Source organism: Ornithorhynchus anatinus, chromosome 11, assembly GCF_004115215.2.
Source record: "Ornithorhynchus anatinus isolate Pmale09 chromosome 11, mOrnAna1.pri.v4, whole genome shotgun sequence".
In the NCBI taxonomy this organism is placed as follows: domain Eukaryota; kingdom Metazoa; phylum Chordata; class Mammalia; order Monotremata; family Ornithorhynchidae; genus Ornithorhynchus; species Ornithorhynchus anatinus.
The window spans coordinates 36,395,763-36,410,349 of NC_041738.1; the positions used below are offsets into that span (position 1 = coordinate 36,395,763).

The 14,587-nt window shown below is 58.1% G+C and overlaps 1 protein-coding gene across 1 annotated transcript; it reads left to right on the forward strand.

Annotated features, from left to right (window-relative positions):
* Window positions 1-68: 68 nt before the first annotated feature.
* On the forward strand, window positions 69-9,913 carry LOC100088639 (fibulin-7-like). The gene is made up of 10 exons (XM_029074584.1): window positions 69-1,808; window positions 1,967-2,074; window positions 2,287-2,454; window positions 2,860-3,016; window positions 4,030-4,200; window positions 4,366-4,491; window positions 5,043-5,165; window positions 5,575-5,712; window positions 6,923-7,061; window positions 8,314-9,913. Exons 3-10 carry the CDS (start codon window positions 2,389-2,391, stop codon window positions 8,672-8,674), a joined length of 1,281 nt encoding a protein of 426 aa, XP_028930417.1. The 5' UTR covers window positions 69-1,808; window positions 1,967-2,074; window positions 2,287-2,388; the 3' UTR covers window positions 8,675-9,913.
* Window positions 9,914-14,587: the final 4,674 nt, after the last annotated feature.

Genomic DNA, 14,587 nt, shown 5'->3' on the forward strand with positions numbered 1-14,587 from the left:
CTCTCCCCTTTCTCTTTCTCTCCTTTCTCTTCTCTCTCTCCTTTCTCATTCCTCTCTTTCTCCTTTCTCTCTCTTTTCCTCTCTCCTTTCTCTTTCTCCTATCTCCATCTGATTGTCTGTCTCTCTTCCTTTTCAGCTCATTCCTCCTCTCGCTGAAGTTGGCACTCATTCCTTGAGTGAGCCCCCATCTCGGTGGGCGGGGCTGGGAGCCCTGAGCCAGCCCTCACAGTGGGTACAGCCTGCTAGGAATGATGCCCGGGCTTCATCTTGGGGGCATTTGCCCGGGGTGTGAGCAGGAGGCCGGAATCTTCCCAGAGCCTCCGATCGCTCGGTTTGGGCAGTGGCTTCTCCCCTCCCCTCGTTCCCCCCTCCCCACCAGAAGCAGCAGGGCAGCTGCCCCTTTGAGGGTGCGGGGGGAGCACTGGCAGAGAGAAACCGCTCCAAGGCAGGCATGGGCAATCCTTGCTGTCTTGCAGAAGCAACAGACTTGTGTCATTATGTGTATTTCGAAGGCTACCTAATGTAAGGTGACTATGCCATGCAGCAGCTTCCAGAAATCAGCATCACCTAGAGACTTCTTTTCCCTCACTTTACCTCTGTCAGTCAGTCAGTCAGTCAGTCAACCAATCACTTCAGCAGGCCAACATCCCCTTTTCAGGACCCCGCAAACATGGACTCTGCTTCTGAACTATGGAGCTGGCCATTCAGGAGCTGAGGCAAGGGGGAGGCTGGGCACTGAAAAGAAAAATATCTGACATTAAGGCGAACGTTTGCATCCTGGACAAGGGGGAAGATCAGTGGAACAAGACTGTCTGGTATTAAATCGGACAAATGGCCACCTCGGGGACCGGACGGAGCCAGATTTGTGGGAAGCCTTGTGCCGGGGGTCGTGCCTGCCTCCAAACATCACCGCGGCGCCCAGGACACCCCCTCTGGGGTTAGCCGCCCTGCTTCTCTCCTAGTCCTACCATTTCCATCATCTGCAGGTTCCGAGCCATCTAGGAGGGTGGCTCCAGTGCCAGCCCGACCAATGAGTGAGCCCTGCCCGGGTGAGAGATGGGGAGATGCCTCAGGGCTCGACGAAGATGGGCAGGAGCCGAGGCGCAGGCCGCCCAACGGGCTCTGGGCCGGGGAAGGTTCTCTGCGCCATTGGGGCCGCAGGACTGACGGGCCTGGGAATAGGAGCTGGGCCGGGCCCTGCGGCTCAGGCACCCGGAGAGGAAAGAGGAGCTCTGCCAAATGGCCAGCTTCTTCCCCTCTTGCTGCATGCCCACAGAACCCTCCCAGCTGCCCGTGGCCCTCCGAACCCAGGGGGAGGCAGGAAAATGGCAGAAATGCAGCCAGAGAGGGGCAAACCACACTGGCCGTGAACCACCCTCCTGTTCCAATCCACACATCCCAGGCAAGGGCCTCTGGGAGCCCTGGCGCCTGGGGATTCTTCAGTCTGCTCAGGAGCAGCTGCTGCTGCCCCGGCCACCTCTGCGCCCAGGCTCCTCCTCCTCCTCCTGCAGAGGGGACCCTGACCCGGGGGTGGGGGAAGCTGGGAGGGAAGCGGCAGCGGGATGTTAGTGGGTTTTCTCTTTGGCTTTCCATTGGAGAGATCCCTGCGGGAGGGGGCTCCTCCTCCCGCCCCATGCCCTGCCCCCTCCACTCCAGTTTGAAAGCCTCTAGAGGGAGAGAAGTGGCAGGCAGTCACAGCATCCTCCGGAGGGGGACACCGAGGCTGGGCCAAGCACGGGGGCTGCTGTCTGTGGGGGCCCCTGGGGCCGAGACCGTCTACCGGCAGGACCCGGTCAGGCACTGGGGAGGTAAGGAGGGTGGCAAAGTGCCCCCCGACTGGGGGCCGGGAAGGGAAGTCGGTGGGAGGGGGGATTGGTAGCAGGGGTGGGTGGGGAGGGCCCCTTTCTAGGCCCCCAGAGTCAGCCACAGAAGGAAACTTTGCTTTTCTCCGTTAAAACCCCGCAAGGAAATTGGCCCCAAGCTCCCGGGACAGAGGGAAACTGTGCTCTGCAAGCTGGGGAGAACCCCGGAGGCTGCTCTCACTGAAGAGTCCAGAGCAGGCAAGGATAGGCAGGTGAGAGGGGTCTGGGGAGGGAGGGAAGGTGGGGGGGAACACCCTGGTCCTAACTGTGCCTCAGAAAAGCCTCAACTTCTGTACTCTGTGGTTGGAAAGAACCAAAATGCTTGGGGAAATGGCAGTGCCAGCCCCACGCCACCTGCCCCAATCCAACCCTACTCTTTCGCTTCTCATCTGTTCCCTTTGGCGCCTTTCCCTCCACCACCCAGCCGCTGCGGCCCAGAGCGGGCAGGAGTGCGGGGCAAGGGTCACGAGTCGCCCGCTCGCCCGGGGCCTCCCCGTCTTCTTGCGTCGCCAGGCCCCTCGGCACGATGCTGCTTGAGCTGCCCATTCTCGTAGCCCTGGGGCTCCTGCAGCTTCCCCCCAGCCACGGGCAGGTAAGGGAAACCCCTCTCCCCATCACCCACCCTTTTAGTAGCCCAGTGTTCAGAGTTCAAATGGGGCAGGAGGGAGGGGGGCCGCTTCAAACCCATTTTTCAGATGAGGACACAGCTTAGAGAGGTTAAGGGAGCCCTCCCGCACCCCATTTCTAGGTCTCAGGTCTCCCACTGGAACTAATTAGTGCAACCGGGGACTCCTGGCCTCATGGGCAAATGTCAAGTTGTGAGTTTTCCCCTGAGCGTCCCCCCATCTTTCCCCCCGGTTCCTGGTTGGGACTGGCATCTTGACCTCCCAGATGCTCCATAACCTCAAGCCTCTTCCCCCGCCAGACTCCCTTCCCTGTGTGGTAAGGGGGTCCGGCTTGCTGTCTCTCACGATACGGATGGTGGGCTCCCTCCCAGGGCTGTCTGAGCAAGCGCCAGTTGCTGACCGCCATCCGGCAGATGCAGAAGCTGCTGTCCACACAGGAAGCCGCCCAGCTCCAGGCCGTGCGCAACCTGAAGAAGCAGCTCACTGCCCTGCAGAGCAGCGTCCACAAACAGGCCACCCACAGCAACGGTACCGAGGAGGCTGGCGGAGGCTGAGGGAGGATGAGGGAAGACAGGGGAGACTCGGGGAGGCTGAGGTGGGTGGGGGAAGGTGCTAATGTAGTGTCAGGGGTGCGTGAACACACCCTGCCTCCATGCCAGCGCCAGTAGGGCTCAGCTTGAGGGGAACCCAGGGGCAAGGTGTGTGAGCAGGAGCAGGGCCGGTCCGGTGAAGGAGGTCATGGACATCCCCGGTCATCCTGGGGAGACTGAACAGTTTTTCCCTTCTCTCCTTGCACCCGTGAGCGCTCCAGGCCAGACAAAAATCTAGCTCAGTCTGGGACTTCCTAGCTCCCCCCGACCTCGACCAAAACTCCCCCGCAACCTCGACCAAAACCAAACTGACCTCGGAGGGGAGCCCGATTTCGGGTAAGCTCCCCAGGAATCCTCCGACCGGGGACCAGGCCAGCCCACCCTTGGCTGGGCCAGAAAGGCAGAAACCTCAGAGCCACACACAGGATGGACAGTCACCAAACACCCCCTCGCTGTGTGAACGTAGTGGACACGGAGGACGCCACAATCTAGGCGTCCCGTTCCCCATTAAGTCCACAGGGGCCTCCTAGGCATCATCTCGGAGTCCCTCACCCTAGTCCTAGGAGAGAAGAGGGAAAAAGAAGTCTCCTGCCATTTTACACATGGCCTTGCCCGGATGGTCTTGTCTCCATCATTAGCCGGGAAGTCTCCATCATTCACTCAACGGTATTTATTGAGCATTCGCTACATGCAGAGCACTGAACTAAGCCCTTGGGAGAGTACAATATAAACAAATTAGCAGTCACGTTCCCTGCCCTAGCGAGGTTACAGTCTACCTGTGGAGAAGGACCAAGGGTCCTCCTGCAGGGATCCTCAAGGTCCAGCATATGGCTTTACGCCCCATTAGCCCTCACTAAATACACCCGGACGGAAGCAAAGGGAGGCAACCTTAATAAGAGCCCAACTGATCACCCACCCTCTGTTTATCTCCATCCTTACCCCTCTAATCAGAAAGCTGTCCCCACCTTGCCGGGCCGGCGAATGGCAGGAGGTTGGGGAAGAAGATGACCGCGGGGCATGAGGTGCACTTCCTGTGTGATGCCGGCTTCCGACTGGTCGGCTCCGAGTCCCGGCAGTGCCAGGACAACGGGTCGTGGAGTGGGCACCAGCCCTTCTGCAAGAGTAACGTATCCCGGGACGGTGGCACTGAGGGGGTGGGGGGCAGGGAGAGGAGAGGTGAAAGAGAGAAGAGGGAGGAAGGGGAACAGCTCAACCCGCAGATAAGGGCCCCATGGGAAGGCAGCCATTTGGGAGAGAGATGGCGTGAGACTTCTCTCTTGCTGCCAGGTATTGACGACTGTGCCAGCCAGCCCTGTGCCAACGGGGGCACCTGTGTGGACCACGTGCAGCGCTACACCTGCCTCTGCCTCAGAGGCTGGACTGGGGGCGACTGTCGGAGCCCAGATCCTTCCTGTAAGTACCCCTCCCCCTCTCAGACCCTCACTCTCCCACCCTCCGAAGGTGAAGCCAAACCCCCAGGGGCCTCCCCCTCTGAGACCCCTGCACCGCGGGACCTGGTGCGTGGTCTCTGGGGAGGAGAGCGAGGAAAGGAGGGGTAGCCAAGAGGGGCCTGTGTGGGGGGATCTGGGTGATAGAGTATGGAAGATGTCCTCATTACCTCTCTGAGCACAGGGCAGCTTCCCTCTCTCTCCCCAAGCCTCCCCACCTTCTCCTCCCACTCCCCCTTCTGTCCCCAGGCTGTGGCCCCCGCATGCCTCCATCCCGGTGAGCCTCGGGCCTCCTGAGGGGGAGGCTAGGAGGGTCTGAGCCCTGGGTGCAGCTGGGGTGGGATCTGCCCTGCCCTACTGCTGCTGCCTTGTGGCTGGGGGGACAGGGCTCTGCCCCCAGACCTAACCTCCTCCCAGCAGCGGGGCAATGTAAGGAGGGGAGTGGGAATCTGAGGCTGACCGCAGAGAGCAGGGCTCAGCCCCTGACCCTGGGCTCCCGCCTCCATCTTGCTGCAGACTGGGTGAGCCTGAACAACTCCTCCTTCAGCCGCCAGCCCCGCTGCGCCGAGAACGGGCAGGGCGCGCGCCAGTGCAGCTGCGATGCCGGCTTCCAGATGCGGCCCGGCGGGCTCTGCCAAGGTGAGACGGGGCAGCCGGGCAGACTCCAAGCCGGGATCCCCAGGGCCCCGCTGGAGCCCGGCGGCCGGACCCGCTCCCTCTCCGGAGAGTAAGCGGCAGACGGCGGCCCCCGAGGGCCACCCTGCCTGGAGATGGCTGGCGGAGCTAGGGGGAGGGAAAATCCCCGCACGTGAAGGACAACAGGCTGAAGCCTGGGATCTGGTCACCCCATAAAGCACCTGGGACTTTGAGTGAGGATTGTGGCGGGTCTGTCTGTCCTGCGTGTCTGCCATATCCGTCTGAGGATGCTTCAGGTCGGGCCTCTCCACCCAAATACTCCCCACCTGTGGCTACCTTCCCCTTCTTCTCCCCCTCCTCCTCCTCAGGCTGCTGTGCTGGATGAACTCTGACCCCTGTCCTTGCCTCCCAGATGTAGACGAGTGCCAGCTGTTCCAGCTGAACCATCAGACCCGCATCTGTGTACACAGCTGCATCAACCTCCCTGGCTCTTACCGCTGCACCTGTCCCCCGGGGTACCTGCTCAATCCTGACCAGAACACCTGTGAAGGTGAGGATCCCCTTCCTCTTCTTGGCTCCTGGTGGAGAGAACGCTCTCTCAGCGTCACCCCAGAGTTCCTAAATGGAAGTCATGCTCCACGGGGTCCGATCCTACTTCCAGCCGTAGGCGCTCCGCCTCCCCCCTTCCCTTCTGAGGCCTGTTCCCATTCCTCTCGTGGCCCTACCGCTCTCAACCTTACCAACCCATCACCTCTCATCCCAATTCTCAGCCTCATAATTATTAAATAACTGATAATTGTCTTATTTGCTAAGCACATATGGCGCGTCAAGCACTGTACTAAGTACTGGGGAAGACGCAGGATAATCAGGTTGGACATAGTATCTGTCCCGTACAGGGCTCACAATCCAAGTAGGAAGGAGAAAAGGTATCGAATCCCCATTTTATACTGAGGCACAGAGAAGTGAAGCGACTTGCTTAAGGACAGCCAGCAGGCAAGTGGCAGAACGGGGATTAGAACCCAAGTCCTCTGACTCCCAAGCATGTCCCTCATCACCTGGAAGCAGCTCCGGTCACTCAGAATGTGGAGCATCCACCCGCCCGCACGCCCTCCCGGGTCAGACTGCTTGTCGAGGGAGCCCCCGGCCCTTGTCCTTCCAGGCATCCTGGGAAGATGGAGATAGGGAGGGATCAGAGGTTAGGGCCATGCCAAGGCTAAACCTGGCATCTCTCTTTTCAGTGACCCCCCTGGCTTTCCCTGCTCTTATCCTGCTCTGAGGAGAGGGATGAAACAGAGACAAACCTGGGTCTGAATCCCTAGGTGCCCTGACTTCCAGCCCAGCCCCTACTGAGTAAAGAGAAGGAGGGCTAAGGAGAGATGAGGTTGAGAAGCGGCGTGGTCCAGTGGAGAGAGAATGGGTCTGTGAATTAGAGGACCTGGGTTCCAATCCTGGTTCCTCCACTTTCCTGCTCTGTGACTTCGGGCAAATCGCTTTAATTTATCTGTGCCTCGGTTACCTCATCTGTCAAATGGGGATTGAGAGTGTGAGCCCCACCTTGATTCGCTCCTATCTATCCCAGCGTTCAGTACAGTGCCCGGCACGTAGGGATTGCTTAACGAATAAAAAAAGGAGAGGACCCCTGCCCCGGGGGATTCCACCATACCCTTTGGGGCTCCTGTAGCAGGGACACCCTTTCAGGACCAGCTGCGAGGAAGCTCCGGGGATGGGGTGAAGCTCGGGTTGTACCTTCTTTCCACCAGACGTGGACGAGTGCTCCGATCACCAGCACAACTGCAGTCGAGGGGAGCTGTGCGTCAACGTCTTCGGGGGGTTCCAGTGCGTGCGGCCCGAGTGCCCCCGGCCCCGCCACGACACCAGCTACATGAAGACGTCGGCCTTGTAAGAGCCGGGCTCCAGGCAGGACCTCTGGGGCTCCTCTCCCCGGCACCCCCAGCCCCCACTTGGGAAAGAGTGACAGCTGGGAGGGAGGTGGGCAACAAAGCCAGCAGCAGGCTGGAGGTGAGGAGGACGAGGATGCCAGCGGGGAAGAGGACAGGGCGGCTGGGCGGCGCCGCCAGAGTTCGGACTGTTGAGAACAAAGAGAGCGTGAATAGGACGAGGAGTTCTCTTTAGATACCGAGTTTGCAGTCACATCAGTATGACCAGAGGGACATGACCTGGAGAAAGAGGAAACCCAGGCCTGGACAGTAGGAGAGAGAGCAGAGCCGGAGGACACAATCCCTTAGCCGGGAGGGACACGTGGGTGGGGAAGCTGGAACTGTGTGAGTGACCCTCCACAGTCGGAGGATCAGAAGATCACAAACCCTGCTGGTCTCCTAGCACAGACAGCACTTCTGAAAGCTCCAGGTCCGTCGCTTCAGTCTGGCAAGGGTTCCCGGGCTTCAATCAATCAATCAGTAGCAGTTATTGAACGTTTACTGTGTGCGGCGCTTAGTGTGTGAATTTACCGGGCGTTTTGGAAAGTACAGTTCAGCAGAGTTGGTAGATACATTCCCTGCCCACAAGGAGCTTGCAATCTAGAGAGACAGGCATTAACATAAATAAACTCCAGATATGTGCTGTGGGGATGATGGAGGGGTAAATAAAGGGTGTAAATTCAAGTGTAAGAGGGAGAAGAGGAAATGAGGGCTTGGTCAGGGAAAGACTCTTGGAGGAGATGTACCTTCAAAACCCATTAAGGGCAGGGAATGTGTCTATGTTCGTACTGTCTCGAGCGCTTAGTACAGTGCAGAGAAGCAGTGAGGCCCAGTGGATAGAATATGGGCCCGGGAGTCAGAAGGATTTAGATTCTAATCTTGGCTGTGTCACTTGTCTGCTGCGTGACTTGGGCAAGTCACGCCACTTCTCTGGGCCTCAGTTCCCTCATCTGTAAAATGGCGATTAAGACCGTGAGCCCCATTGTGGCACAGGGATTGTGTCCCATCCGATTTGCTTGTATCCACCCCTGTGCACAGTACAGTGCCTGGCACACATTGAGCGCTTAATTGATACCACAATTATTCTTATTACTATTGCTCTGCCCACAGTAAGTACTCAATAAATATGACTGATTTATTGATTGATACTAAGGCTTGCCTGGAGGCTGGGAATGCTGGGCTCTTAGCAGGCCTGTCTGTCTCCTTGCCATCAGCCAGTGTGAGAGAAATCCGTGCCCCGTGGGCAGCAGATCCTGCCGCCAGTCTGCCAACTCCATCTCCTTCCACTACCTCCCGCTCCAGTCCAACCGCACTGTGCCCCGGGTCCTCTTCAAGATGTCCACCACCCGCTTTCTGGGCGACAGTCTGCGCTTCGCCATCGCCGGGGGCCGGGGCCTCGCGGCCTTCACCGTGCAGCGCTCTGACCGCCACACGGGTGAGCTGGTCATGACCAGCCCGGTCCCGGGCCCGGCCACCCTGGAAGTCGAGCTGGAGATGAGTGAGCTGTCCCGCAAGGTCTTGCTGGGAAAACATATCTTCAGGATCACCGTCTTTGTCTCCCCCTATGAATTCTAGCCCATCTGCCCCTCCGCGTCCGTCTCCCCTCCCTCCCGCTGGACTCTCCAGGGCAGACGCGGGGAGACTCCGCGTGGCCACTGGCTACCCCCGCTCCTGCTTTCTGTACTCCACCACAGATCTGCTCCATCCCCGGGCCACCAGCTCAGAGCATGGCTGGGGAGAGGGGAAGGAGGGTGGGAAACAAAAAGAGCTCTGCACCAGGCAATATAGGGATCGTCTGAGCGTCTGCTTTCTCCCCTCCAGCCTCTCTGTGGGCAATGCAGTCAGCTAGTCAACGAGGCACTATTTGTACCCTCGACTTCATCATAAGATGGTGAAATGTGCCGACTGTCGGGCCAACTGCTGACCTTAACTTTCAGAGAAAGAAGGGGTATGTGCCCCCCTTTGTGAATGGGAGGGAGAACTTCAGTATGGAAGAGACACCCCTATGCATGGAGTTTGGCCCAGGTATTTCAGGGGGTTTCCAAGCCTTCAAGAGTATACCCTGCCCCTCCACACACCCAGGATCCCCAGGAGAAGGGGAGACCAGGGGAGGGTCCCTGTAGCCTCAGCAGGCAGCCAGATCCACTGTTGTCAGAGAGGAGGGAATATAAGTGGGAAAGTGTGGGGAAGACCTCAGAACCGGTTGCCATGGGACTGGACCAAAGTGGCCAGTGCTACCCTTTCTCACTGACCATAGTGCTCCCACAAGCTGCTCTCAGCCCCACACTCTCCAGTGCCCTTTGCACCCCCAACATCCCACTCTCCCTCCTCCTGGGACCACCCCCCACCCCCAAACCCCATGCTTTATCCCCTTGTTTCGCCCACCTAGTCTCTCCACTCCAGAGGAAGCTGCCGCGGGAAAAGGAGGCACCCATGGGCTTTCTCCTCCCTGGCCCCCATCCTGGACTCGGGGTCCCGGCAACACAGTCCACGCTGGAGACCCCGAGCCCACCCAGCGCCCCAAATGGGATCACCAGAACCACCCAGGGACGCGACTCTCTCTCGTTCTCTGTTGTCCATTGCCTGGACCCGGGCACTTCCATTTCCTGGCCTCCAAAGAAGTTGGGTTGGGCAAAGGGACATACTCCTGGCTCCAGAGCTTAGTACAGTGCTCTGCACCCTGTAAGAGCTTAATAAATATTATTACTGCTCCTGCTACTACCAGCTCAGGAGGCAACACCGTCTCTCCCCGGTCGAGTGGTGGAAGCAGGGGAGATGACGATTCCCCTCAATAAAGTCGCTCTGCACCCACAAGGTAGCTCTCGTCTCTGCTCCTCCTTCCCTCCAGGGCCCCACCGGTTGTGCCCAAGCCCAGGGGCTGCCCCGTCCCAGCCTGGGCCCAGCGGGCGCTCCTCCCTCCACCAAGGAGATATCAGCCTCGTTTCCCGGGAATCGGCAACCTGTGGCCTGTGCCCGGCGGCGCGCATCAAGTACGTTTGGGTTTAATCCTGACCCTGGTGGCCTCTGGGCCCCTGGGTCAATGAGGCCACCTTTGGAGAGCCCCTGGCCTCCTGGCGGGCCTGCCAGCCACTCTAGGAAATAACGTCCCCAGCTCTGGAGAGGCTCTACCCCTCCCCCACGACCGGATGCCCGGCCCTCGCTGCGACGGTTCCCACGGTGATGGAAATAGCAGCCACTGGTCCCCTGTGAGGGGCTTCGCGCTGGGGGCTTCAGGGCTCACAATAGAAGGAATGCCAGGGGCTTGTGCCGGGGCATGGGGAGGAGGGGGGAGGGGAGTGCCTGTGTGTGTGTGGAGGAGGAGGAGGAGAGGGGGGCCAGGGGAAGAGGCGCTCCTGCTGGGAGGAAGGGGAGGAGGGTCAGAGGGGGCCCAGCATCCCACTCTGCCTCACTCAGTGAGTTTGGAGTTTCCTCCACAGGTGTTTTTTCTCTCTGGGAGCAAGGGGAACTTTCTATCAACCTTTAGAAGCTCCTGGGACCTGGATCCCTAAAGTGGCCCAAGGGCCCTTAAAAAGCCATGTTTCCTCCTCCCTTCCGGTCCTTCCTCCCATGCCCACCCCACCCTGAGAGACAGGGGAGGTCCGGGCTGCCCCCAGCGGGCTCGGTGGGGGCAGGTGAACTGCCGACACCGGGAAAGGCTTCAAATCCTCTTCAGAATCGAGCAATCAGTGGTATTTACTGAGAGCTTACTCTGTGCGGAGCACTGCACTAAGCACTTGGGAGAGTACAACGCAAGAGAATTAGCAGACGGGTTCCCTGCCCATACTGCACTCACAGTCTAGAATGACATAGAAGAGAGGAGTGAGGGAGGGAGTGTGCATTCACAGGGCCGATGACTCCCGCTGCTTCTCTCCACCCTCTCAGCGTGTGCCTTCCCTTCCTCCAAGTGAATACCTCAAAACCTCACTGGCTTTTTTTCTTTTCCCTTTTTTTTTTTGACCAACGCTTCACCCTTATTCATCTCAAACTGATGGATGGGGACAGAGCGGTAGGGGCAAACCGGAGTGGGGGTGAGGCTACAACCCAAATCCCACCAGGCAGTGTGGGGCACGAGAAGCCGCATTTTGGCTCTGGTCGTGGTCTCGCCTGCTCTGTCCCTTTCTCCCCAATCCCTCGGGCCCAGAGCTGCCCCTCCCTCAATCGACATCCCCAAGGAGCTAAAGGGAAGTCAGGCCAGGCCTAAAGAGAAGCAGGCTGCCAGGCAAGTTGGCCCGTCCAGACCAAGGAATTTCGCTGCTGTCAGCCATATCCTCACTGCCACTCAGCTCGGACCATCCCTGGGAGGGGCTCAGAGCAGGAGGCTCATTTAGCCAACCTGCCGGGCCAGACTGAGGAATCGACGGACGCTAAGATCCAGGCCTTTAGTCGGCTGAGTTAAAGGATTCCCCCCATGCCCTGGAGACCTGATAGAACCTTGGGCAGAGACCACATGTTTGAAAGTCAGAGCAAAGCCACCCAACAGGATTCCCTCTCTTTCTGCCACTTCTTCCCCCCACCCTGACTCGGCGCCCCGAACCGGAAACCTCACCGAGGCAGCCTGTTGCCAGGTGGGAACCCAAGAGCTGACCTGAGCCAGAGGTGCCAGTGTTTCCCAAGCTCCAAGACAGCCAGAAAATGCCAATCCCAATGGGAGGATGCCCGGCCCGGGCCAGGGGTCCAGCCTGGACGGCCCGCCCACATGACCACACTCGAGGAAGAGGAAACAGCTGGGAGATCGGAGACCCGCAAAAGAGAGCCCGTCAGGGCCCCGGGAAGCCATCAGCGGCTAACGGGGCCCTTTCAGGGAGGATGCCCAGCCCAAACACATTCATTCAATCGTATTTATTGAGCGCTTTCTGCGTGCAGAGCACTGTACTGACATCCCTTCCCTTCTCCCTCCTAACCCCAGTGATGGGAGAGAGTGTCCGCTCCTTCTGCCTCCGCTCCTTCTGTGTTCCCAAGAACCTCCTCTTCCTACAGCTCCTTAACCCTAGCTCCTGGGTGGAAGAGGAATCCAATAGGTGAGAGGCGAGGACTGGGAAGGAAGCAGGAGCCAGCACGAGCTTGTGACATGAAGGGATTTGGGAGAACACCATGTCCTAGCGAATGGGTGTAATCAGGAATGAACCAAGAACAAGACATGCCAGAGCTGAGATGAGCCTGGTTTATCAGATCCAGGCCTGGAGCGCTAGACACATTCCCCAGGACAGCGTCACTCCTCCTCTCCTCCTGAGCCTCCTTGGGGGCCCAACACGTAACTGTTGCCCTGCCACTGCTCCAGCCCTGTCCCCTCCACCCCATCCCTTCCTCAGGCTTCACTGCGGATTTCTTTAACCCCCTAGGAGTCCTGGGTGACTGCTTGTGTACAAGAGCAGCATGGGTTGGGGAAGAGAAAATAGAAGGAGAGGGTGCAGTAAAGTCTTCTTCAACCCCTTGACTCCCTCACTGTCTCCCAGGTCCACTTTTGTCAATCCTATGTTCACTCCCTGTGCATCTCCAACCTTGACACAGAGTCAGCCACAGCCCACTCCAACTGGGATTTCCTTCAAAGCCCGGTGGAAGGGAGGCTGGGGTAAGGTGGGACCCCAAGTAACGAAGATTTGTGACCTTGTCCATGCAACTTTGAGCTCTTTCAGAGACCTGGCGGATGCTGCGGTATCTACAGTGAGCAACATTATTCACCTTCCTAAGCTCTCAGGGTCGCCTTCTGGGGCTCCTTGAGTTTGTTTAGAAGAAAGGGTGAGGGAAGGGGAAGAAAGCTTAATTTAAAAAGGGTGTTAGATGACAAATCAAAGGACTCACCTCAGTTATCAAACCCCAGGCACAGGCACAGCACACTTTTCAAGATGAAAGATGGTGAAGAGAATCATACCTCTGACCACGGGTGATCCCGACTCTTCCCCACTGCAGAGGCCGGGTACAAGCTCGCAAAGTCAGTGCTGGTGGTTGGAACAGGCCCTTCTGGGTCGGGGTGGAGGAGCGTGTCTCTCGGTATCTTTTCTACGACTTCCTCCGAGCTCAGAGGGCCAGAGGCTGAGGAAGGCTGAAGCACTGGGCCTCGTTGGACTCTATTAGACAGCAGTAAATAATGGGAAAGGATCTTGGCAGGAGCAGCCCATCATGGGATGCAGAGGAAGCTGCAGTTAATCAATCAATGCTACTTATTGGGTGCTTACTATGTGCAGAGCACTGTTCGAAGCGTCTGGGAGAGTACAAGAGAATAAGCAGACACATTCTCTGCACATAATGAGCTTGGAGGCAGGGTCTGGGATTCTAGTTACATTGGCAACTGGGCCAGAAAGAACACCTCTCGGGAGGGTACACTGGAGCAGGTTTCCACGGTGGGCTGTGGAGTCCCTTCCCTGATAAACTTTTAAAAAAAGAACCACCTAACCGGCCCAGAGGCAGAGGGCTGGATCACGTGACCTTTCACGGTTCTTTCCAGCCCTACGAGCCCGAGCTTGGGGTAAAATCTAATATTTAAAGATTAAGTAGTGACTTTTTCATCCGGTTTGGTGGTCAGCCCTCTAGACTGTAAGATCAATATGGGCAGGGAATGTGTCTACCAACTCTGTATGTTTGCTATATTGCACTCGCCCAAGCGCTTAGTACATCACTGCACAGTACACACTCAATAAATGACTGATTGATAAGATGCCCTCCTTAATAGGGAGTGGGCTTGTGGTTAGAGAAGCAGCATGGCGTAGTGGATAGAGCACGGGACTGGGAATCAGAAGGAGCTGGGTTCTAATCCCAGCTCTGCCACTTGTCTGCTGTGTGACCTTGGGCAAATCACTTCACTTCTCTGGGCCTCAGTTTCCTCATCTGTAAAATGGGGACTGAGACAGTGAGCCCTACATTAGACAGGCACTGTGTCCAACCTGATTTACTTGTATCCACCCCAGGGCTTAGTTTAGTGCCTGGCACATGGTAAGTGCTTAACAAATCCCAAAATTACTATTAAGTGAGGGGAGATGAACAGTGAGGAGGGGCTTTGAGCACCGTGATAGAGGGGAGAAATGGAGTTCAGCTACCCTGAAGTTTTGGTGGAAGCAGGTGGGGAGGAAGTGTGTTGACGAGCTCGGGGGCTTCAATACGGAATCTTTTTTCTTTTTTTTTTTACCATTAAAGTCCAGACAAAGGGTGGTGGCACAGTTCTGCCCCTCCGCAGGCCGGCTCCCCCAGGCCGCAGTGAGCCTTCAATGGGATGCCTGTGTCCGGGGCAGGGATCTGCCTCAGGGCCGGAGTGTGGTCTGGGCACGCTGCCCCTCACCCGCTCCTCTCCCCGGACCCATTCCCCGAGCGAGCAGAGAGGCTTCTCTTCCTCCGCAGGTCTGGCTGCTGCTGGCGCTGGCGCCTGCTGGCCCCAGCCCGGGAGATCCCTGGCGTATGAAGAAGCGAGCCCCGGTCACATGTTGGCGGGCCAGAGACAACCCGCTGGAGTCAACGCCAATTTGCCCGTGTGTAGCTGCTTTATGTCCTCAGCAAATT

Coding starts and splice junctions, on each gene's coding strand:
- LOC100088639 (XM_029074584.1), top strand. CDS start 2,389: ATGCTGCTTGAGCTGCCCATTCTCGTAGCCCTGGGGCTCCTGCAGCTT. Junction 4,201..4,365: donor GCACCAGCCCTTCTGCAAGA/GTAACGTATCCC, acceptor TCTTGCTGCCAG/GTATTGACGACTGTGCCAGC. Junction 5,166..5,574: donor GCCCGGCGGGCTCTGCCAAG/GTGAGACGGGGC, acceptor CTTGCCTCCCAG/ATGTAGACGAGTGCCAGCTG.